The sequence below is a fragment of the Lathyrus oleraceus genome, chromosome 7, assembly GCF_024323335.1.
Source record: "Lathyrus oleraceus cultivar Zhongwan6 chromosome 7, CAAS_Psat_ZW6_1.0, whole genome shotgun sequence".
Taxonomy (NCBI): domain Eukaryota; kingdom Viridiplantae; phylum Streptophyta; class Magnoliopsida; order Fabales; family Fabaceae; genus Lathyrus; species Lathyrus oleraceus.
This window is the reverse complement of record NC_066585.1, coordinates 258,790,783-258,815,760: the sequence shown is the minus strand read 5'-3', so window position 1 is coordinate 258,815,760 and position 24,978 is coordinate 258,790,783. Positions and strand designations below refer to the sequence as shown.

The following is a 24,978-nucleotide window of genomic DNA, read 5'->3' as shown; positions in this document are numbered from 1 at the left end:
TAAAATAATTTTATAATCAAATCTATAAAATGTAACGAGAATGACAAAATTTTCTATTTCATTTATTAATATGTTATTTCATTTATTAAAAAAATTATTTCATAAACTTGAGAACAAAATTGTTCAACCTCTACAACATTAAAGACTAAATAAATACTCAAATGTTGTGTCATGTGAATACAAATCATTTATTTGGCAGGAAATTATTGATATCCCTGCACAATATTAGGACATGTGACACTTCAAAACATATTCTAAATGTGATCTACAAGTAAATAATATGTGTGGGGATTTTAATATGGCAATTCTTGAATGTGGGGGATAAGCCAGTAATCATCATGGTATAAAGAATTAATCATTATGTATCGAAGAGGATTACTAGTCAGAAAGAGATCATGAATAAGTATACTTGTGACATTTGTCCTAGAATATATTTGATGATTGAAAAGAACAAGAAACTTGCAAAAAATCAGACTCGTACATAGCATGGTGATGACCATTTAGCCATATGGTGTGACTAATCACAATGAAACATATTTTTTCATTCCCAAATAAGAAACATGTGCATGTAGGAAATGGAATTTAACTGGAATCCCATGTCGTCATGTCAAAACATGTATATGAAAAAACAAGAAATAACCAGAAGAATATGTGTAGTGTTATATTTGACAAAGTCCTAAGTTTAGGCGTCATCGCTCGACAATAGGATGACCAGACGATATTCGAAGGAGTCTCCCATAAGACTCAGTAAACGTGGTTGTCAAGTAAAGAGAAAGTCTTCTTTAACTCCAAAAAGATATGCAGTCAAAAACCTCCTCTAATATGGGGGGAGCAGTTGAGACCATGTCCATGAGGTAAAAACCTATGCCCAGGACGTCACTATAAATATACCTTCTCCCGAGGGAAAAGGGGGCAGACTCGCATTCACATATATTTTCCACTACTGATAGAGCATCACATTCCCGGTAGCCCTAATACCTTATCAACCTAATTGTTCGCCTGCAATCTAGCATTGTCGACCACCATACAGGGCTTCTAACCTCACGTGAGTTCATCCCTCAGATAACCTCAACAAACACCATGTGTGGCATCTAGCCTCCATGGAAATGCCCTCACTTACCAACTCGTAATATATCTACTAAGACCTCTGAGTCTCCATGCCCTTGCAGGGTAAAACTAATTGGGGTCACGTCCTCTTAATCATTGTCACCCTTTTCGCTATCAGCCTTCACTTTATACCTTAACCGCCTTCAACTATGGTTAATAGAAGGGATTCATCACCAACCCCAGAAGGTACCAGTAGTAGCATTGATGTCGACGCCCTGGCAGAGATGTGTATCCCAATAGACGAATTATACCGCCATAACCAAGCGTTTGAAGATGACGTACATAACATCAGACAACGCTAGTAAGAGGGAAATCCTCATGAAGAGGCGGAATTGTTGGATCCCTAGCCACTATTACATGAAATATGGGGAGGCCATGTCCCTGACGGGCTCAAGCCTCCGTCCTTGGCCAAGTTCGATGAACGTTGTGACCCCTGCGGGCATGTCACCTCCATCAACACGCAGAAGGCCATCATAGGAGCCTCGGATCCCTAAAATGCAAGTTATTGTCATGAACTCTCGGGGAGGCTACAATCCGGTAGTACATGGGCTTCCCTCGTGCCTCTATCACAAGCTACCAAGAGCTAGTAAGGAATTTTGTGCACCAATTCACCGACATTCGCCACAGGAAGATGTCCACCACAAAAGATTTGGCGCTAGTGCACCAAGGCGGCGAAAATCTTCACACCCTCGAACACCAACTGAGAACAGATCTAGCATAAATTTTTTCACCTACGCAACATTCCAACACCACCTGCTCCTAAGGGTGAGATGATGGCATCCGAACCAGAAAGGTGGTGCAAGTTCCACATAGTCAAATGCCACCATACTGAGGACTACTACCAACTTAAGAAGGAGATCGAAAACCTAATACAAAAGGGTCAACTCAAGAAATATGTGAAAGGTGAATCCTCCAGCTAGTCAGAGAGACATGGTTCTTGTGGACGATAAGGTACCAGAAGCTTGAGGCCTAACAAAGCTAAAGAAGCATCACAGGGCGAAGGCAACAAGGCGACACTCAAAACCATAGCTAGAGGGTTCACCAAAGGCGGCGAAACAAGCTCCACCTGTAAAAGGTATGCCCGCCAAATACTGAATATGGAAGGTATCCCTGAGGATGAGAGCGGAGGATCGCCTGAAGTCGTGATCACTTTCTTAGAGAAAGACGCGTCTGAAATCCACCCTCACAATGACGGCCCCATGGTCATTGCAGTCAAATGTGAGGAATGGGAGATAAAAAGGGTCCTGGTAGACCAAGGAAGCTTCACCGACATTCTTTATTGGGACGTTTTCGAGAGATTACGCCTCGACCCTGAAGACCTGAAACCCTTCAAAAGGTCGTTGGTCGGATTATCGGAAGAGTGATTTCAGGTGAGGGGGTATCTAACTCTGAGGATCACGTTCCAAAAACAGGACCAGGAAAAGGAAATCAAGGTTAGGTACCTAGTCTTTGATGTTTCATCTTCTTATAATATGATTATTGGGCGACCAATTGTGAACTAGTTGAAAGTCGTTATGTCCACTTTATATTTATGCATGAAGTACCTGCTCCCCGAAGGGCGAGTGAAGGTTGTCTAAGGACACCAGAAAATCCCCAGGAAGTTTTATTCTGAAAGCCTTAAGATAAGGAGGGCATGCTCTCTAAGCGTGAGAGTAAAGAAGGCTAGCTCTGGAATAACTCCACCCGAAGAGATGGGAAAGAGCGAAGAAGCCATCCAGCATACCTCAGAAGATAAGAAATTCTTAAGGCAACAAAGAACGCCTCCTTTTTATCGTGAATTATTGATGTAGTTATTCTTTTATTATTATTACTTGTTTCGAACAATATTTTAGGCGAGTATTGAAACTTTGCCAGTTGTAAGGACAAGCTATTTTTCCGTGATGCATTATTTTCCCTCTGCTCTTTCAATAGGACTGGGGTTTTTAACGAGGCACCTCGTTTTATTTTATTCATATTTGTTGGTTATCCCATATCTTTGCAGGAACTTCAGATTCATAAAGAAATTCTATTACAGAGGGCCGCCCATAGTGGCAATATTTTACGCTGGATTCCCATGTGGAATCCTTGCCGCTTATAAGTGGAAATATTTTACGCTGGATTCCCATGAGGGATCCTTGCCTCTCATAGTGGTAATAACTTTAGCTGGATTCCTATAAGGAATCCTTGTCTCTCGCAAGTGGCAATAAATTGAGTTCGATTCCCACGAGGGATCCTTGTCGTCCATGGTAGTAACATTTTGCGTTGTATTCCCATGAGGGGTCCTTGTCGCCCATATTAGAAAGTTTCATGTTGGATTACAATGAGGTATCCTTTTCACCCATAATGGAAACATTTTGTGATGGATTCCCATGATGGATTCTATCCTCCCATAATGGCAATGTTTTACACTGGATTCCCACGAGGGATCCTTTCTTCCCATAGCGGTAACACCTTGCGTCGGTTTTCCACAAGGGATTCCTATCGCCCATAATGATAAACTTATACCAGGGATCCCCATGAGAGATCCTTATCACCTTCAAGGGGAAATGATGAAACCCGTGAAGAGAAAAGCTTTTATAACCCTAAAAGCGAGTAAATATAAAAAACACTTAAACATTATAAAATGTCCTCGAAGGTACATCATGTTATTACATAATTACAAAAGCCCACAAAGGGGAAAACAATATTACAAAAGGAAAAAAAGGGGGAGGGGAAAAATATTCTTCATCCAACAACTCCCCATCCAGGACAACCTTTAAAGGGTCTGTGAGGCTTAAGTTCATATGGGGGTACAGGAGAGACACATGTCTTCTTGCCTCTTCAAGATGAAGCACGTAAGTCGAAATTATGTCATCTATAAGTCGTGAGATCTGCTCCTCTATACCTTTGAGAGCACCCTGAGCCTCCTCAAGCTACTTATTCAAATCCTTCACCTCTTCCTGTTTAACTCGTACCCGCGAGGCCTCTCCTTCAGCGAGAGCCTTCAAATCATCCATCCTCTCCTTCATCCTCCCAACTCTTCCCTACCTTCCCAGGTGCACTTATCTAGGTTTATTGCAGTGGATTGTGTCCTACATAATATATTAGAGAGCTTATCCCTTAACGCTCGCCCAACCATGAAACACCTCATAAGTTAGACATTCAACAACGAGAATAGTTGGGCAGGGAACATAGTAGAGAGCGTCTGATAATGACTCAGGAAAATCCTCAGAAAGGAAAAGAAATGGTTGGAGAAGGCCACGACGTCTAAAGAAGGGTCACTCCACTAGGGATGGCAGTTTGACCCATCCCTAATGGGTACCTGTAAATTTACCCACAATGGGTAGGGTAAAAACCCACAAAAATGGTACGAGCATGGGCTCGAGTAATTACCCATAAAAAAAGTGGGTATGGGTGCGGGTATTGGCACCTTGGTACTCACCCCGCCCCATACCCGCACATTATATATTTATGTATTTTTATTTTTATTTATATATTTTAGTTTATATTATTATATAAAAATGTATGTCTATTAAATATAAAATGTATATCAATGTTAATCCATTACATATTTAATATAAGTGTTCGTTTATTTCAACAATAAATTGTTTGAAATTTTTTTAATGTTTTTAAAAACTTAAAATTATATGATATCTTATAACATATATATTTATTTTTAATAGGAATGTGGGTCGCGGGTCACGGGTAGGGGTATGGGTACTTATATATCCATATGGCACGGGTACGGGTGCTAACTTTGGCACCAAAGCGGGTATAGAATCGGGCACGGGGATTTTTTCAAATCGCGGGTATGGGGATGGGTACTATAGTAACCTACCCAAACCCTGCGCATTGCCATCCCTACACTCCATAGAGAAGACTCAGATGGAACTTGAATGACCTTTGATCCTTCCGTCCTGGGCCATGCCCATGAAGTTCCACCTGATGCTTGTACGTCAACCACGATCCGAGAAAAGGACTTCATCACTTACTGTTGGGACGCATGCATCTTTACTAGGCGCCTCCTTTTTTCCTAAAGTGAGGCCACCGCCATCTTGCCTATAGGTAACAAACGGTTAGGGTATGCCAACATAATAAAAAGAAAAAATATTAGGTGAGAAGAAATCTCCCCTTAATGAAGTATGCCCCGACTCCATTGCCATCCTCACGATCCTAGTCGATGAGGATCTTGGACTCGAGGGGAAGAAAATATTCCAAGGCCATGATCACTTCCTGGTCAAGGGGGGAAAGGTCACGAGAGTTCACCCTTGTTGTGGGTTTAGGGTTAGGAGTCTAAGATAGGGGAAAAAAGGGCTCGCCCCCCGCTCCTATAATGATGGGATATGTATTGCTCTTCCCTTTACCCAAACAAACATATCCTTCCAGTATTTGTAAGTCCTGGAGAAAGGCCTCAGAAATTGCACTCCCAAAAATGGGCGCATTGTCACCCAACCACTATTAGGGAGGAATGTTATCCCAAATAAATAGAGAAATACTCTAACAAAAGGATGCACTCCCAGTTTGAGGCAAACAATCTGAAAGGCTCGGAGTATACCCCAAGCATTAGGAGTAACTTGGGAATGGGCCAAATTCAAGGTAGTTAAGAACTCTTCCTCGAAATAAAAAAATGGCACCAACACCCCTAGTTCATAGATGACGGGAAAGTCAAAGTAGAAGAAAAGAGTGGATGGATCATCGTAAGTTTCCATGTCCTCCCTTTCCTCATGCGAGCAATGTTCCATGATCACATCTTTCTCTTTTCCGATACTAGAAAACCTTATGTTGTGGCGGAACTTATTGAACATATCCTCTGTAGAGTACAAAAAAGTGATCTCCCTGACATGAACGAACTTAGTATTCCTTGCCATAACTAAAAAAAGAAAGAGATAAAAGGTTTCCAGGATAAAGAGGTCACTCAAAAGTGTTTCTATAAGGAAGAGATAAATAAGGGAAAAATAAATCCCCTCATTAAATATATATGAGGCCCAAAAGAAACGGTCTCACACGTTTACCCGGGGGAATATCATCAAAAGCGGGAAAGTTCCCACGCCCAGATGCCACGTGGAAAAACAAAAGGTTATATACATTTTCCTGAGAAACACCATCATAAGAAGCATAAAATCCACCAACGACTCTTTCTCTTGAACCCTCAACTGAGCCATGATAACTGACACTTGGATATCCCAAAACATCATATCAAAGATGGCACATTCTCCTAAGCTAATTAAAGTACTTGCTGATGAAACTTGGTCATTGCATGTTCTCTATTTAAGAAAACAAAGAAAAACAAGTCGAAGATGATAAAATTTTATGAATAATGGCCAAAGAACTAAGCAAAAATGACCAAGTATGAAGAATTGTGAAAATGAAGAAAAACCAAGTAAGCCACTAGAATAATCATACGCTATATCGCGCGCTATCGCTTGCATGATAGAAAAGGAGACAATTAGTATCGCGCATCATCGCACGCGTGGAAGAGCAGCCACCACAGTATCGCGCACGCGATGCAAGCTATTGCGCACGTGATGGTCCCTTTTTTGGGGAAATTTCTGACGTGTTCTGGTACAATTTGATGGCTATAAAAAAGGCAGACTTGGTACTTTTTTAGGGGTTCTGCAATTGGAGACTACAAAATACGATTTAGAACACCGGAAGTGAGTTTGGGAGTGCATTCGAAGCCATTGGAGGCTAGATCTTCAAGGAATTCTTATGCAATCTTATTCTTATCAATTGGTATTGTAATTTTATCAGTATGAGTAGATACACACTTTTAGTTTAGGTTTTCTAGATGAACCTGTTTTGAACCTATTGGGACATATGTTTAATTTGATGTTGCATGAATTATTTTAGTTATATTTCTATTTAATTGCTTCTTTAACTTAAACTGCATTAGTTGAGATACTATGTTAATGTGATTATGGACGTATATGGAATACTGAACCTTAGCATATGTGTCTGATTTAGGGAAATTATCGTATTTACGCTGGTTGAATAGGGATAGGAGACCTCGAGTAATAGCCTTAGAGTTAACGTATTGTATCATCGCCTGATTTCACTTACGCCAGTTGAATAGGGCTAAGAGACCTCTTATAGGAATCAGTGAGATATACACCAAGAGATTGGGTATAGTGGTCTTGTTAACTCGTCGTGGAAATATAACGACGCTTGATTTATGTAATGCATTAGATATCAATAGGGGAGAAATAGGGCATTCTAGGCAAAACTTGACCACTTTCTCTAAATTGTCAAAATAGTTCTTTTATTTTCAACTACAATATTGAAAATCCCCCAATTGTTACTTTTTATACTTGCACAACTATTGCTTTCTTAAATAGCAGTCCATGTGGATTCGATACTCTTTTTATTACAACAACACTATCGGTACACTTGCCGATAAGTCATCAAGTTGTTGGCGTCGTTGTTGGAGACTGTTGATAATATCAACAATGCAACGCCCATTCAATGTTTTGCTTATTAAGTTTTAGTTTTTACTTTTTTTTTCTTGTAATTGTTTAATACAGTGCTACTGAGGTATTTCTTGTTTGTGTATGCTCAGCTCAGGATCAGAATTGACACCGCTTGATCCCGAAGTTGAAAGGACTGCATGTGCCATTAGGAGAGCGGATATATAAGCGACTTTAACTCAAATGATGTTAGTAGAACATAATTCACTGATTTCTTTGGACTCCGAAGTGGAAATTATCATGATAGACGTACTGCCACCACCCACTATAGGGGATTACTGCAGACCTACCGATGCAACACAGGTTTCTCTAGGTTTTGTCTTAGCAAATCCAGTAAATTTTAACATAAAATATTATGTGCTTTTAGATCTGAGAGAAAAGTAATTTGACGGAAATGTAACATGTAACCCATGGGAAAATCTAGTGTGGTTCTATGAGACAACATCGATGTGTCAACCAGAAGGTAGTACAGATGATCAGGTCAAACTGAAATTATTTAGCTTCTCATTGGTGGGGAGAGCTAAGGATTGACTATTGAGTCTTCCAAATGGAGTAATAAGAACTTGGAAAGAATTGGAAGACAAATTTATGGAAAGATTCTTCACTACAACATAATTCATAGAGAGAAAGGCTGAAATTACACACTTCGAGTAGTAAGAAACCGAATCTCTCTATGATTCTTGGGAGAGGTTTAAATTATTGTTACACAGATGTCCTAATCATAATATGAGCAGCATAAAACAAATGTATAGTTTTGTCAAAGGTTTACAAATTCAAGCATAAATGCTTTTAGATGCATCCACCGGAGGTACAATCGGGACACTGACCGAACCACAATTAAAAGAGATGATAGAGAAAATGAACCTAAAATAATACAATTTTGAAAATAAAAGAGACGTTAAAAATGTAGAAACAAAGAGCAAATCTCATAGTGAGTTGACGTTAGAAGGTTACGAAGAGCTTCTTAAAAATTTAGAACTGGTGAATCAAAAGTTGAATGTAACACGTATAACCCATGAGTCTTCAAAGAGATATTATCCTTACTTTGTGCTAATTGTGGTGAAGAACATTTTGTACGTAATTGTGTCATAGAATAACTTATAGGAGAAGTAAAAGCTATAACCATAAATCCTAATAAGGGATCACCACAAATGGAAGCGGAAGTCAAAATCCCCTGATTGGAAGATACACTGACTAAATTTATGTTGGTAACATAAAATGAATTCTGATAGGTTAATAGATTATAAAGCTTGTTGAACAAAAAGCACGAGGAGTCAATGAAAAGACTGGAAGCGAAAATTCCGAGTTTATCTCAGCAAATCACATCACTAGCCAAGGAAATAGGAGATTGTGAATCCGTAGAATTGAGAAATCCCATAGTTCCCTTTTTTCCCAATGTGAAAAACCAAAAATAATTATGGAACAAAGCAGTGAGAAGGATGAGGAAACAAAAACAAAACCCACAGAGGAGGAAGTTTCACGTGAAACCATTGTGAGGGGAGACACATTAGATAAATTCATTGATAAAGACTCACGTTTTAGGAGAACCAAACAACAAATCATCAATGAAACAACCCCAACATACCATATTACATCAAACCACCTTACCCTTTCATTAAGAAGAAACCAAAGATAGAAATGGAAGTGGGACAGTATAAAAGGTTCATGGATATGCTCACAACGTTACAAGTGAATATTCTGTTTTGTGATGCTCTATAACAAATGTCTGTGTATGCCAAATTCATGAAAGAGATTATAAATGGTAAACACAAATTTAAGAATGATGAAAATGTTGCTTTATATGAAGAATGCAGCGCAATCATCCAACACAAACTGCCACCCAAACTAACAGATCCAGGTAGATTTACTATTCATTGCTCTATAGGTTCATTAAAAATTGGCCAGACACTATGTGACTTAGGGATGAGAATCAACTTGGTTCCATTGTCCATGATGAAGAAATTAAATTATGGAGAGCCAAAACCTACAAAAATGACTTTGAGTCTGGCCGACAGATCAGACACATACCCATATGGAGTACTAGATGACATATTGGTAAGGGTTTATGATTTAATTTTTCCTGCAGATTTTGTCACATTGGATATTTCTGAAGATGTCGAAACACCATTATTGTTAGGTAGACCCTTACTTGCTATGGGAAGAACTTTGATTGATGTAGTAAGAGAAGAACTTATTCTCAGGTTTAATGAAGAGCATGTAGTCTTTAATGTGTTTGAAGCCATGAAACACACTCATGAAGATTTGCAATGTTACCAAATTGATTTAATTGGTGAATTGATAGACAATCTCTCGAAAGGAGAGATTTCTTCCTCTCCAATTGAGAATGTATTAGTATAATCTATTGAAAAAATAAGTGAAGACGAAGATAATGTCGAGGTAGATGAGTTGGTGCTACAATTGCAAGCAGCACAACTAGAGTGTGCTAATAAAAGATCCGAAGAATTAGGAGGCAGTAGTGAGGAGAAACCAATATATCCTGAATTAAAAGAGCTTCATGAACATTTAAAATATGTATTTTTAAGTCATGGAAATAGGCACCCAACAATAATCAGTAACAAATTATCAAAGATCAAAGAAGAAAAGTTGTTACGAGTGCTAAGAGAAAATAAAGAAGCACTGGGATTGAAGGTATCATACCTGAAAGGGAATAGTCCAACATATTGCATGCATAAAATCAAGCTAGAGGAATAATTCAAGTCGGTTGTGCAACCTCAACGACGATTAAATCCAGCAATGAAAGAGGTGGTAAGAAAAGAAGTCCTTAAATTACTTGAAGCATGCATGATTTATCCTATTTATGATAGTTATTGGGTAACCCATTCCATGTGGTTCCAAAAATAGGAGGTACCATTGTTATACGTAATGAAAAAAATGAATTAATCATAACACATATTGTTACAGGATGGAAAGTGTATATTGATTATCGCAGGTTAAACCTTGCTACACTTAAGGATCATTTTCCCTTGCCATTCATGGATCAAATGCTTTAAAGACTAGAAGGAAAAGCTTATTACTGTTTTCTAGATGGATACTCTGGGTCTAATAAAATTGATGTAGATCCAGCTGATCAGGAGAAAATAGCATTCACATGCCCACTCGGAGTCTTTGCATATCTAAGGATGCCTTTCAGATTATGTAATGCTCTGACAATGTTCCAAAGGTGCATGCTTTCTATTTTCTCTGACATGATTGAAAACTCAATAGAGGTATTTATGGATGACTTTTCTATATTCGATACTTCATTTGACTGTTGTCTTGATTGATTAAATATTGTCCTAAAAAGATGTATCGAGACAAAGCTAGTTTTGAATTGGGAAAAATGCCATTTATGGTGAATATTGTTGCAAGAATTTGATCTGGAAATTAAAGATAAGAAAGGGGAATGTTGTTGCAGATCACCTCTCCAAGTTAGAGAGTGTTGAAGTGACTAGAAATAAACAAAGTATTAAAAAGACATTTCCTGACGAGCAGTTAATGGCAATCAGTGAAAGACCTTGTTTGCAGATATGACAATTATAAGGCTACAAAGGTTGTACCATAAGAATAAACTTGGCAGCCAGGGAAATACTTCTATAAAGAAGAAAAAATTTATTTGTGGGATGATCCATACTTGTTTAAAAGAAGTCCTGATGGTTTACTTTGCAGATCTGTTACAGGTAAAGAAGCATACAACATTATTTGGCATTGCATAACTCGACATATGGAGGACACCATAGTGGCGAATAACTGCAACTGCATAGTGGGTTTTGGTGGCCAACTTTATTTAACAACTGTAACTTATATGTATCTATATACCCCGAGTGCAACATAACTGGTAACATCTCAAAATGAGACGAAATGCCTTTGAAGATTATGCTTGAGGTTGAACCATTTGATTGTTGGGAAATCGATTTCATGGGTCCATTTCCCCAATCAAATTTGTATGTTTATATTCTTGTATGTGTTTATTATGTTACTAAGTGGGTTGATGCAATTGCTTGCAGTGCAAATGACGCCCGCACTGTTACCGACTTTTTGAAAAACCCAATCAAATTTGTATGTTTATATTATTGTATATGTTGATTATGTTACTAAGTGGGTTGATGCAATTGCTTGCAGTGCTAATGATGCTCGCATTATTACTGACTTTTCGAAAACGAATATTTTTGCCATGTTTGGTGTACCCAGAGTGTTTATCAGTGATGGAGGGACACATTTTTGTAAGAAATATTTGGAAAGATTGCTAAAAAAATATAATGTTAAACATAAAGTGTCAACTCCGTATCACCCTCAGACCTGTGGCCAATTCGAAGGGTTGAACCGACAACTGAAACAAATTCTAGAGAAAATAGTTGCAACATCACAAAAAGATTGGTTGAAAAATTGGATGATGATCTTTGGGCATATAAAACAACCTTCAATACACATTTAGGTTTCTCTCTGTATCAACTTGTTTATGATAAGGCATGTCATCTCCCTGTAGAGCTGGATCATAAAGTTTATTAAATGGTAAAATTCCCGAACTTTGACAAAAAGTTGGCTGGGAGGAAGAGATTACTGAAATTAGATGAATTGGAGAAGATGTGATTATCTGCTTATGAGAATGCGTTAATTTACAAGGAAGGGACGAAAATATATCATGATAAGAAGTTCGTAAGACAAAATTTTCAAGTAGGATAACAAGTCTTACTGTTTAATTCACGACTGCAACTTTTTTCTAGAAAACTGAAATCAAAGTGGTCATGATTGTTTGTACTCACAGAAGTTTGTCAAAGTCGTGCCATTGAAATTCAAGATCCATTTGATATGAGGAGATTTAAAGTAAATGGAAAAAGGTCAAAGCATTATTATGTATGGGTAATTCCATATGAAAAAGTTTTCCTAATATTTTCAGAACCTTGAATCCAACAGTCAAGTTAATGACACAAAAAGACGCTTCATGGGAGGCAACCCATCTTTTCTAACAAGTTTCTTTGTTTTGCATAATTTAATTTATGTTGGTAGTTAGATTCAATAAGAGGAATTAGCCACTCTTGCATGTTTCTCAAACATTATCTATGTTGTCTTTAATTAATGAGTTTGCTACTGTTGTTTCTTTCAAATTTACAAAAATTGCAACTTTAGCATTGAATAGATGAACTAAATGTACCATCAGATGAAACTTGATCATCAGGAAAGTGACTTATGAATTGAAAGCAAAGGATAAAAAAGGTATCAACAGACTTGTACTCAACCTTCAAATACCTCAACTAGTAAGGTTTGAGCCAAATAACTTCCATTGTTTACTATTCCTTTCATTAAGTGTATCCATGCATTATTTCTTTATCAGGTTTGAACTATTTTCTATTCAATTTGTCTTGTATGATTTACACACACAGAGGAAGTTGTTTGCTATGAATTATGAGCCTTTTTTAAAAACCACCATGTAGTAATAGGTAAAGTCCTTTGCTAACCACTTTGAGCTTAGACCTTCTTTCGGTGACTTAGCCTTATTTATTAACCATATGACTTGAAATATTACATCTTTCCACCCTTTCTTTGGGGTTACATCAAAAAATTTAGTTCTAAAGTTGTATGAAAAAGAATAAGTTCGTGGTTGCTCTTGGAAGTGAGCAAGGTTTAAGTTTGGGGTTGGGGTACTAGAGAAAAGCATTCAAAAAGTTCAATTTTTTAGCGAAAATAAGAAGTTAAAAATAAATTATTTAAAATAAAAGAGAAAAAGAATGCAAACTGAATATTGAGGACCACAATAGCGATATCTCTAGTACCATAAATCAGGAAAAGAGTTGGTATGATAACAATAAGAGAACTAGGTACCTAACTCCAAAGGTTTAAACCTACTTTCCCCAAAAAATGGCCTACCCGAACATAAGCCACATTACAACTAAAAAATCCCCCAAATGTGTGTGTGTGTGTGTGTGTGTGTATGTGTGTGTGTGTGTGTGTGTTTTGATTTCTTTGAAGAATTATAATAGAACATTATCAAACTTAATATAAATTGTTGTGCATGTTGATTGAGAGACTATCCTATCAATTGAGTGAGTCATGGTGAGGTGAGATACATGTTGGGTACTTGCCAAAGATTGAGGATGTTTTTTTTAATTTTCCAGATTGCAGTTGGAATCTAGAATGGTGGTCAGGTAAAATAAATTTCATATGGTGATGTTCACTTATTATTGTTGCAACTTGTTTTTCTGTTTGGAATTTATAGTGCATGCAAGTTACTTGAGGACAAACAACAATTCAAGCTTGGGGTTGGGATGACACTCGGTCATTGCATGTTTTCTATCAAAGAAACAAAGAAAAACTAGTCGAAGATGATCAAATTTTATGAATAATTGCCAAAGAACAGAGCAAAAAAGACCAAGTATGAAGAATTGGGGAGTTAGAGAAATTTGGCTGAAAAGGGAGAAAAAGCAAGCAAGCCACTAGAATAATCACGCCTTGCATCATGCGCTATCGAGTTTCGTCACGCACGCGGAAGAGTAACCAACGCAGCATCGCACGCAATGGGCCCTTTTTCTGGGCAACTTTTGACGTATTCTTGTATGATTTGATGGCTATAAAAAGGCAAACTTGGTACTTTTTTAGGGGTTCTGTGATTAAAGACTACGAATTATAACACCGAAAGTGAGTTTTAGAGCGCATTTGAAGCAATTAGAGGCCAAATCTTCAAGGAATTCTTATGCAATCTTATTCTTTTCAATTGGTATTGTAATTTTATCAGTATGAGTAGCTAAATACTTTTAGGTTAGGTTTTGTCCAATGAACCTGTTTCGAACCTGTTGGGACATATGTTTAATTTGATGTTGCATGAATTATCTTAGTTATATTTCTATTTAATTGCTTCTTTTACTTAAAGCACATTATTTGAGATACTTAGTTAATGTGATTATGGACATATATGGAATATTGACCCTTAGCCTATGCGTCTGATCTAGGGAAATTATCGTACTTACGCCCGTGGAATAGGGATAGGAGACCTCGAGTAGTGGCCTTAGAGTTAACATAATTTATTATCGCATGATTTTACTTACACTAGTTGAATGGGGATATGAGACCTCTAGTAGGAATCAGTGAGCTATACACCAAGGGATTGGGTATAGTGGTCTTGTTAACTCGCTATGGAAATATAACAACGCTTGATTTATGTAATGCATTAGACATCAACATGGGAGAAATACGGGATTCTAGGAAAAACTTGATCACTTTCTCTAAATTGTCAGAACACTTTTTTTATTTTCAAATGCAACCTTGAAAACTCCTCAATTGTTACCTTTTATACTTGTACAACTATTGCTTTGTTAAATAACAATCCATATGGATTCGATACTCTTTTTATTACTATGACACTTCGGTACACTTGCTGAGAAGTCATCACTCACCTAATAATACGAGTGCCCTTCACCGAGGTACACACCCGTCTATTAAAATGTTTTTTACTGAGGGATTCTCTCGGCACGTGCGGAAGTCTCACAATTAAGAGACTATCAAACGGGGCTAGGGGCACATTCAATGGAATTTTAAAACACTTATCCCTTTAAGAGAAAGTCATCATGCTTGAGGGACTGTATAATGTTATATTTGGTTAAGTATTAACTTGAGGAGCCCTCGCCCGATAGTAGGCCGCTCGTACGACATTTGAAGGAGACACCCATAAAACTTAGTAAATGTGGGAGTCAGGTAAAGAGAAAATCCCCACTAACTACGAAAATATAGGAAATCAACAACCTCCTTTAACATGAGGGAGCGGTTGAGACCACGCCCATGAGGTAGAAAACCTAGGCCCACAAGGCTTCCATAAATATACCTTCTCCAAAAGGGAAAAGGGGACAAACTCTCATTCACATATATTACCCACTATTGATAGATCATCACTCTCCTGGTAGCCCTAATACCTTATCAACCCAATTGTCCACCTGCACTCTAGAAGTGACAACCACCATACATGACCTCTCACCTTACATGAGTTGGTCCCTTGAATAACCTCAACAAACATCATACAGGGTGTCTCGCCTCAGTAGGCAAGCCTTCACTTACCAAATTATAATATACCTATTAAGGCCTTATATGGGGGACACACAGACCCTGTAATTTTTTACCAGTATAATATGTATCTGATTATTCCAGGTTTGTGTCATCAATATGCCAACTACATTATTTATCTCTAAAATTGTTGTGTATTATATGCATAATATGTGAGTTGTTTTTATGGGCAAGAAATCTAGCACTTGCTCACATATAGTATACCTTATTAATGGGCCATAATTGTGTCCTTAGATGTCTAAGTAGTAATTAATCCACCAGTGATGAGAAAGGCAGTTGGTCTTCCCAAAAAGATGTGAAACAAGGTCAATAATGAGCCTAGAAGTTCACATGTGCTTCCTAGAAAGCTTACAATAGTTACTTGCCATAAGTGTGGAGCCATGAGACATAATAAACTAAATTATAAGGGAAAGAGAGTCACTGACAAGGCCATTCTAAAAGGAGGTAATAAGAAGAAGGCAAAGATTGTAAATACTACAAAGGGTGGAAATATGAAGACATGTGCAATAGACATTAGAAGCTCATTACAGACACCTCAACCTACCCACCCATATCAAGAATAGTTTCATTTAGCATGTGATATGAAAAAGTTGTTAATTTGTTGTTTTTTATAGTGATATTTATGACAACATTGTTATTTTCTTGTCAAAAACAAAGATGCCAAGTTCTTGTCATTTTGATGTTATGGACAAGTTCTCCTTTAGATGTAATGAACAAGTAAATCATTTCAATGTTATAATTATCATGTTATATGACTTTTTTACTACAAAATAATGACATTGGTTGTATTTTGTGATTTTACAAATGACTTGTATTCATGTCCTAAACAAGTCCAAATGCCATGTAATATTGGCTTGAGTTGGTAAATATGGCACACATAAAAATGGACTGAAAATTGGTTATGTTTTACTATTTTACAATGGCTTGTATTCATGTCCTAAACTAGTCAAACTAATGGCTTGTATTCATGTTCTAAACTAGTCAAACTAATGACTTGTAATATTAGACCAAGTTGGTAAACATGGCACACACAAAATGGGCTTGTAACTTTGGTTCTTTTTTACTTTTTTACAATGGCGTGTAAATTTGTACATGCAATAATGGCATACAGAAATGGAACACACAAATAATGCTCTATAACAATGGTATGTGACAATCAAAATAATGGCTTGTAATAATGGCCTTATACTAGTAACTAATGGCATAAAAAATGGTCTTATACTAGTTCATCAAAAAATTGTTTGTAATCATGTCTTATACTAGATCGTAAATATGGGTTGTAATCATATTTGTATTTTCCAAAAAGTGAAGGTTATGTGTGTTCCCCTACAAGGATAGGGAGACTAAGAGGCCCTAATAGGTATATTACAGTTTGGGGGCGGAGGCGGTGAGGGCTAGCCCACAATGGCGAGTAGCCTTGTACGATGATTTTTAAGGTCGTTTAAGGGGTTGGCTTACGTGAGGTGAGTGGCCATGTTGGTGGCCAGTGCTGCTGGGTTGTAGGTGTGCAGTGAGGTTGACAGAGTTAGGGCTACTCAGACCGTAGTCCATTTTGAGTTGTCATAGATGTGTATGACATGAGGATCCCCTTAAGGGGTGATGTATTTATGGAAGCTCCGATACCTAAGGTTTTCTTGGGAAATGTCACTGCTCCCTAGTCAAAATATGGATAATTGAATCCTTATTCTCAAGGGAGACGTGAGTTAGTAACGACTATGACTTTCTCTTTATCCCAAACATGTCTTATCCCACGTTTTCTCTCCAGATGCGGGGAAAACTTAAAGGGAGAGGTGGTACCTCCCTTTGGGCGACCTCGTATCGTCTCCTTTTTCTAGGGTGGTCCCAAATTGTTGCCATAGGAAAGGTTATTTGCAAGTGTAATACTACACAGTCCCTCAGGAACAAGTCTTTTGGAAGAGAGCGAAATGTTTTTTACTTGCGTATAATGAGAGTATCGTGAGGATTGATGTTGTCCCTAATGAGGTTTCAGTTAACCTTTAGGAATCCATACTTTTATAGGTTTACTAATATGCAGCTTAGTCGATGAGGCGTTAAGTCCTTCATATGAGGCGCTCTTAGTGAATTTTTAAAGAACCTAAATTCCTCAAATGTTGTACCACATAGCCTGGCTGGCGAGACACTGAGTCTTTCAGGCAGGGTGTTTAGCCTTTAAGGTGGGACTTCCATCGAGCCCTCCAGCAAGACCTGTCACCAAGTCTCTAAGGCTTGATATAGGTCGCACCCCTTAGGTGTAATTTTCAGAAGCAGTATCGCTTGAGGAGATATTGAATCCCTCAGGTGAGAGTTTTATTAATTTTGGGGATTCTAAGTCCCTTATATGTTGTGTCATGTAGCCCAACTGTCGAGATGTTGGGTCCCTCAGTTGGGGTGTTTAGACTTTTAGGAGGCACTTCCATTGAGCCCACTAGCAAGACTTGACACTAATGACTTCTTGGAAAGTGTACCGATAATGTCGAAGCAATGAAAAGATTGAGTTCACAGGGACTGCTTTCAAGCAAAACAAAATGTGTGCAATGTACAAAAACTAGTAAGGGGGGGGGGGGGGGGTCGAGTTTCAGCGTGAAAAGTAAATAAAAAAGTAAACAATATCATGAAAGAGGACAAGTTGTATTGTAGAATCCCCTATTCCCATATTATTGATGTTTGATGCCCTGTATGAATAATCTAGTCACTATAATCCTACAACGAGTTAACAAAACCTTTATAGCCGATCCCTAATGAAATAATTCACTAACTACTACTCTGAGCTTTCTATCCTAGTTCGCCAGCGTAAGCAGGGTTAGGCGGTGCCTAGAATGTTAATTCTTTATGCCACTACTCAGAGTCTCCTATTCTTATTTAATCAATATAAGTATAATAATTGTACTAGGTCCAACACATAGACTAATGGTCAGTATTCCCTATGTGCCCAAAATCATATTAAAAGAGTATCTCACATAAAATGCATTACGAACAATAAGGAATTGAATAAGATTATAGATCAATAGGTTCATACAATGGGAAAATCGACATAGAATCCAACAATATAGAAATAGGTTCATCATAACACAACCTAACCAATAGGAGTTTAGTTACTCATAGTGTAATTGAAAACACCACAATTGATAGATAAAGCTAACATGTGAAATCCCTTGAAGTAATAGCCTAAAATGGTTTCAAATGCTTTAAAAAATATCCACCTTTGCTCTTAAAATCGTGCCTTGATCTCCCAATTTCATAACCCCTATGAAAGTGCAGAAATTCCTCTTTTAAAGGCGTTAGAATGAACTAGAACGCATTAGAAAAATCCCAGAAAAATGACCATCGTGCGCATGATACCTTGCATCGCACGCACGATACAACTTTAATGACCCTATCGCACGCACAATGGTGCACGATGGTGCATGATGGTGCATGTGATTATTTCCAAAACTACGTCCTTTTTTGCTCCCTTTTCACTCAAATTTTCACTAATTCCACAATTTTCACACTTAGTTATTTTTCCCTCATTCTTTGGTCACTCTTCTTTATTTTAGCTCGACTTTCACTTGTTTTACTCCTATTATTTAACTAAATATATGCAATGATAGACTGTCACCATAACCCCAAACTAGAATCGTTGTTTGTCCTCAAGTAACTCGCCCGCAACTACATGCTTTAATAGAAAACAAGTCGCACAATAACAATCGAACATCACCAAATTAAATATTTATTTTACCTTACCATTATTCTTGCTTCCAACTTCTATCCGGTAAACTCGGAAAACTTCCTTAACATTGACGAGTACTCAACATGTCTCTCAGCTCACTATAACTCACTCAATGTATAGGGTGATCTCTTAATCAACATGCAAAATCAATTATACTTAGCTTGATCATGTTCTAATAGAGTTCATCACATAAATCACGACACACACATTATAGAATTTTTCAGGTTGTAACTTGGCTTATGTTAGGGTATGATATTTTAAGGAAAGTAGGTTTAAACCTTTGACTTAGGTGCCTAGTTCTCCTCCTATCATCATACCTCTTTGTTCCTTTTTTATGGTACTAGAGAGTTCTAGTTCTTCTTATAATATCATTCTTTTCTTTTTTCATTCTTTTTTTTGAAGAAGTGTCTTTTACCACTTCTTTTTCATAAGTTTTTTTTTTAAATTTCGGACCATATTCTCTAGTACCCCAACCCCAAACTTAAAACTTTGCTCGCTTCCAACAACAACCCCAAACTTATTATTTTTCATAGCTTTAGGAACTATACTTCTACCTAACTCCATAGAGAGGGCGGAAAGAAAAGATCTTTCATATGGCTAAGAATTTTAGGTTATGCCACCGAAAGAAAGGCTTAGGCTCAAAGTGGTTATCAATGGATATACCTATTACTACAAGGTGGTTTAAAAAGGCTCAAAGTTATAAACAAAAAAATTGCCTCAGTATGTGTTGGTCAAACCAGATAACTTAATTGGAAATAGATCAAACCATATAAAAGAATAATGTATGGAGACACTCATAAAGAAAGAAAAGTGAACAATGGAAATATTTGGCTGAAACTTTACTAGATGAGGTGTTTGTAGGCTGTGTACAAGTTTGTTGATTATTTTCTCATCCTTCACCTTCAAGTTGCTAGTTGTTATTGTAAAAATCAAGTTTCTTTTGGATCATTTGTTCAATGCTAAAGTGATAAACTTACAAATCTAAAGAAAAAAACAAAACAACGCTTCTTTTTCATCACTAGTTGACGTCTTATGCTTAAAACATGTCAGGCGCAAGGGATACCCTCACGCCAGTGAAAACTTATTTTTTTAATTCTTTTATGAACTTCACTACCTTTATCTTCAAACTTATAACATGTCTCTAGATCCTCCACATATGGTGTCCATCGATATTCATTAAACACCACCCTCTCCTTATTTAACTTCAAAATCAATTCACCTGTCTCCACATCTATTTTTGCCTTCCCGGTTGCCGAGAATGGGCGCCTGAGAATCAATGACCCTTATGAATCATTTTTCATATCAATCACTACAAAGTATGTAGGAAAGGCCAAACCATCGACATGAACTAGAACATCTTGTACAATACCAAGCGGACGTGTCACAGATGAATTGGCTAAAGTGAGTGTCATATTGCTCGATATGATCTCTCATATCTTCAATTCCTTAAATTTGCTCAGCAACATGACATTAATGCTCAATCTTAAGTCACATAAACCATGTGGGATTTTTAACCCACCAATGGTGCAAGTGATGTTGAACTCCCCTAGATCCTTCATCTTTAGTGGAACTACCGACGATTCTGTCGTGTCCTCTTTCTCTGTCATGTCGACCTATTCTTGAGTCAACTTCTACTTTCCACCTTTCAGCAATACCTGCACAAACTTAGCAAACTTGGGAATTAATTCTAAAATCTGATGAAAAGAGATACTAACCTGAAGTTGTGTTAATACTTCTTTAAATCTTTTCAAACTATCCTCTTTTTAAATTCCACATTCCTTTTTTCTTAATTTCATCCTCTTGAACTCTTTCAGCTTCACCCATTTTAGTAACTACCCCAATATTTGTTTTCACAACCTTGCATGTTTCATTCTTAGGATTATCAATGGTGTTACCAGTGAATCCTCCACTTGAGCTTGGAAAATTAGTTATTTGTCTGGATAATTGACCAATCAGTATCTCCAAATTCTTGATTGATGCATCATGATTTCTACTCATAATTTCATGGTTCTTATTTACCTGATCAAAGCTACTTTGCATGACTTTAATGAAATTCTGCAAGGTCTCTTCCAACTGTGATGGCTTCCTTTGGAACAGAGCTTGTTGTTTTTGTTGCATCCCTTGGTTAGAATTTAAATTTTGATTATTATTCCAATGGAAATTTGGGTGATCTTTCCAACCCAGATTGTATGTGTTTGAATACAGGTTGTTCTTTTGAAAGTTAGAAAATTGGACCTCCTCACTTGTCCCTTTCGATGAGCACCTTCCACTCATATGTTCTCCTCCATAAAAATCGCAACTAAGTGCTTGTACCTGGCTCACATTAGTTTTAACTAAGTTGCTTTCAGCTAGCTTTTTATTTAATAATTAAATTTGAGCTAAAAGAGTAGTATGGGTATCAATATCTAGTATACCTTTAGGTGCGCCCACAATTTCAAGCTTGTCCGATCTTTCACTTTTCGAATGGTAATCATTCATATACATCTTCTCAATGAGGTCTTTTACTTGTGGTTCAATCATTTGGTGGTTAGTACCTCTCGCAAAAGCATTCAATAACATGTGAGTTTGACTTTTGAGACCTTTAATGAAGTTTTGCATATGCTCCATATTATTCATGTTGTTATTCGGGCATCTACTTAACAAAAGTTTGAATCTTTCCCAAGATTCATAAAGCGACTCAGTTTCCTGCTGCTCAAAATTCACAAACTTTGCTCGACGCTTGATAAACTGATTAGTAGTAAAATATCTTTCCAATAATTTATCCTCTAATTCCTTCCAGGTCCAGATTATTCCATTGGGAAGGCAAAGTAACCAATATTTCTCCCTTCCAACTAGTGAGAACCCAAACAACCTTAATTTAACCTAGTCTTCACTGACATCAGATGGTTTGCACATTTAGACGATTTTATAGAAGCATGCAAGATGTGCCCATGGGTCTCTAATCGCATTCTCGTCGAACAAATTTTCTCTCAAACCTGAAAGTACATAATTTTTAATATCAAAGTTAGCAGGGTATGTCGGTACAAACCCTTTTGAAACGTGTCATTCATCGGTTTATTTACAGCAATCTCTCATAGTTAGGGGTTGTGCATCTCCCATGATGACTTCTTCTTCAGAGTTAGAAGAACTTTGATAATTGCTCTTCTTCTGGTATTCCTCCGTCTAGAACTTCTTCTTTAACTGCTTCCTGAGAGTGCATGTGGTTCTTTCAACTTCTGGATTTAATGATATTAATGATAATCTTGAACTGCGCATACATAAATAGAAAATACCTTAGTAGCACTATGATAAACAATAAAGTAAAACAAAAATTAAAAAGATTAAAAATAAATAAATGCATAAATGTCGCCTTGTAAAAAAATCAACAGTTCCCGGTAATGGCGTCAAAAACTTGATGACTTCTCGGCAAGTGTACCAATAATATCAAAGTAATAAAAAGATTAAATCCACAAGGACTTCCTTCAAGCAAGACAAAATGTGTGCAATGTATAAAAACTAGTAAAAAGGGGGGTTTTCGAGTTTTAGTGCGAAATGTAAATAAACGAGTAAACAGTATCACGAAAATGTTAAGGTTATTTTTATAATCCCTTATTCCTCTATTGTTGATATTTGATGCACTATATGAATAATCTAATCACTATAATCCCACGGCAAATAAACAAAATTGTTATAGCAGATCCCTCACAAAATAACTCACTAACCACTACTCAGAGCTTTCTATCCCTGGTCTACCAGCGTAAGCAGAGTTAGGCAATGTCTAGAATGTTAGTTCTCTATGCCACTACTCGGGGTCTCCTATTCCTATTCAACCAGCATAAGTACAACGATTTCCCTATGTCCAACACATAAACTAATGGACAATATTCCATATGTGCCCAAAATCAGATTAAAAGACTATCTCTCATAAAATGCATTATGAAGAAAAAGCAATTATATAAGATTATAGATCAATAGGTTCATACAATGGTCAAATCAGCATAGAATCCAACAATATAGAAATATGTTCATCATAACACAACCTAACCTAGAGGAGTTTAGCTACTCATAATGCAATTAAAAATACCATAATTGATAGATAAAGCTAACATGTGAACCCTTGAAGTAATGGCCTCCAATGGCTTCAAATGCTCTAAAAATATCCATTTCTGCTCTCAAAATCGTGCCTTGATCTCTCAATTTTATAACCATCGTGAAAGTGAAAAAAATCCTCTTTTAAAGGCGCTTAATGGATCAGAACGCGTCAGAAAAAGACAAGAAAAGTGACCATCACGCGCATGATACCTTGCATCGCGCGTGTGATGCTGCACGATGGTACATGTGATTATTTCTGAAGTTGCATCCTTTTTTTGCTCCCTTTTCACTTAAATTTTTCACTAAGTCCACAATTTTCACACTTACCTATTTTTTCCTCATTCTTTGAGTATTCTTCTTCATTTTTGCTTGACTTTCACTTGTACTGCTCCAATTCTTCAACTAAATATATGCAATGATGGACTGTTATCAGACACCAAGTCTTTGGGGCTTGCTATAGGTCGCACACCCTAGGTGTGATTTTTGGAAGCGATCTCGCCCTAGGAGATACTGACTCTCTCAGGAGAGAGTTTTATCTTGGCTAACTTGATATAGCCCAGGAGGGCGGTAAGGGTCCTCCTATTGAGGTTCAGTTGTGTGATTTCCTCGAGGGGGGAAAGGATCCTTCGGTGAAGGTCCAACATAAAATTGCCTCGAGGGGCTGCAAGAATCCTTCGGTGAAGGTCTAACATATAATTTCCATAAGAGGCAGCAAGGATCCTTCGGTGAAGGTCCATCATATAATTTCCTCGAGGGGTGACAAGGATTCTTCCGTGAAGGTCCAGTATATAATTGCCTCGAGGGGCAGCAAATATCCTTCTGTGAAGGTCCATCATATAATTGCCTCGATGGGCAACAAGGATCCTTCCATTAAGGTACAACATATTATTTCCTAAAGGGGCGACAAGGATCTCATCTTGGGGGTTCCAACATAATAATTACCTCTATGGGCGGCAAGGATCCCATCTTGGGGGATCCAACATAATAATTTCCTCTATGGGCGGCAAGGATCCCATATTGGGGGATCCAGCATAATAATTTCATCTAAGGGTGGCAAAGATACAATCTTAGAGGATCCAACATAATAATTGCCTCTATGGGCGGCAAAGATACCATCTTGGGGGATCCAACATAATAATTTCCTCTAAGGGCGGCAAGGATCCCATCTTAAGGGATCCAATATAATAATTGCCTCTAGGGGAAAGGATCCTATCTTGGGGGATCCAGCATAATAATTGGTTGTCTCTAATGGCCCTGGATTTCCTGCATAGGTGTTGAAAAGTATATCTTCGACAAATATTTTTATATCGTATCCACAGAGATTGGTTGTTATTACCGTCGTTCTATAATCCAAATTGTTATAAGTTTAGAAAGTAACAAAGTTGTTTTGTTTGGAAATTTATCTTGTGAGTAAGTGTCACTAAAAACAGTAAAATGGTTTTAATCAAATGTAAAAGCTTGGCAAGATTGGAGTTCACTATTCTAAATGCTTATGATTCCTTATGATAACTATATAGATTTAAGATTATTGATGATGTTCAAGTATCCTCTCAAAGTCATTTATGTCTAAATGATATTGTGATAATCACTATATTGATCCTTAGACGATCTCTCCACCTAACT

At 37.3% G+C, this 24,978-nt stretch overlaps 1 protein-coding gene across 1 annotated transcript; it reads left to right on the top strand.

The window, feature by feature from the left end:
- Positions 1 to 9,251: 9,251 nt before the first annotated feature.
- Positions 9,252 to 9,887, top strand: LOC127103300 (uncharacterized). The gene has a single exon (XM_051040569.1). It carries the CDS (start codon positions 9,252 to 9,254, stop codon positions 9,885 to 9,887), a length of 636 nt encoding a protein of 211 aa, XP_050896526.1.
- The last annotated feature ends 15,091 nt before the right edge of the window (positions 9,888 to 24,978 follow it).

What these genes read in the sequence shown, in the direction of transcription:
- LOC127103300 (XM_051040569.1), top strand. Translation starts at nt 9,252, where the DNA reads ATGTCTGTGTATGCCAAATTCATGAAAGAGATTATAAATGGTAAACAC.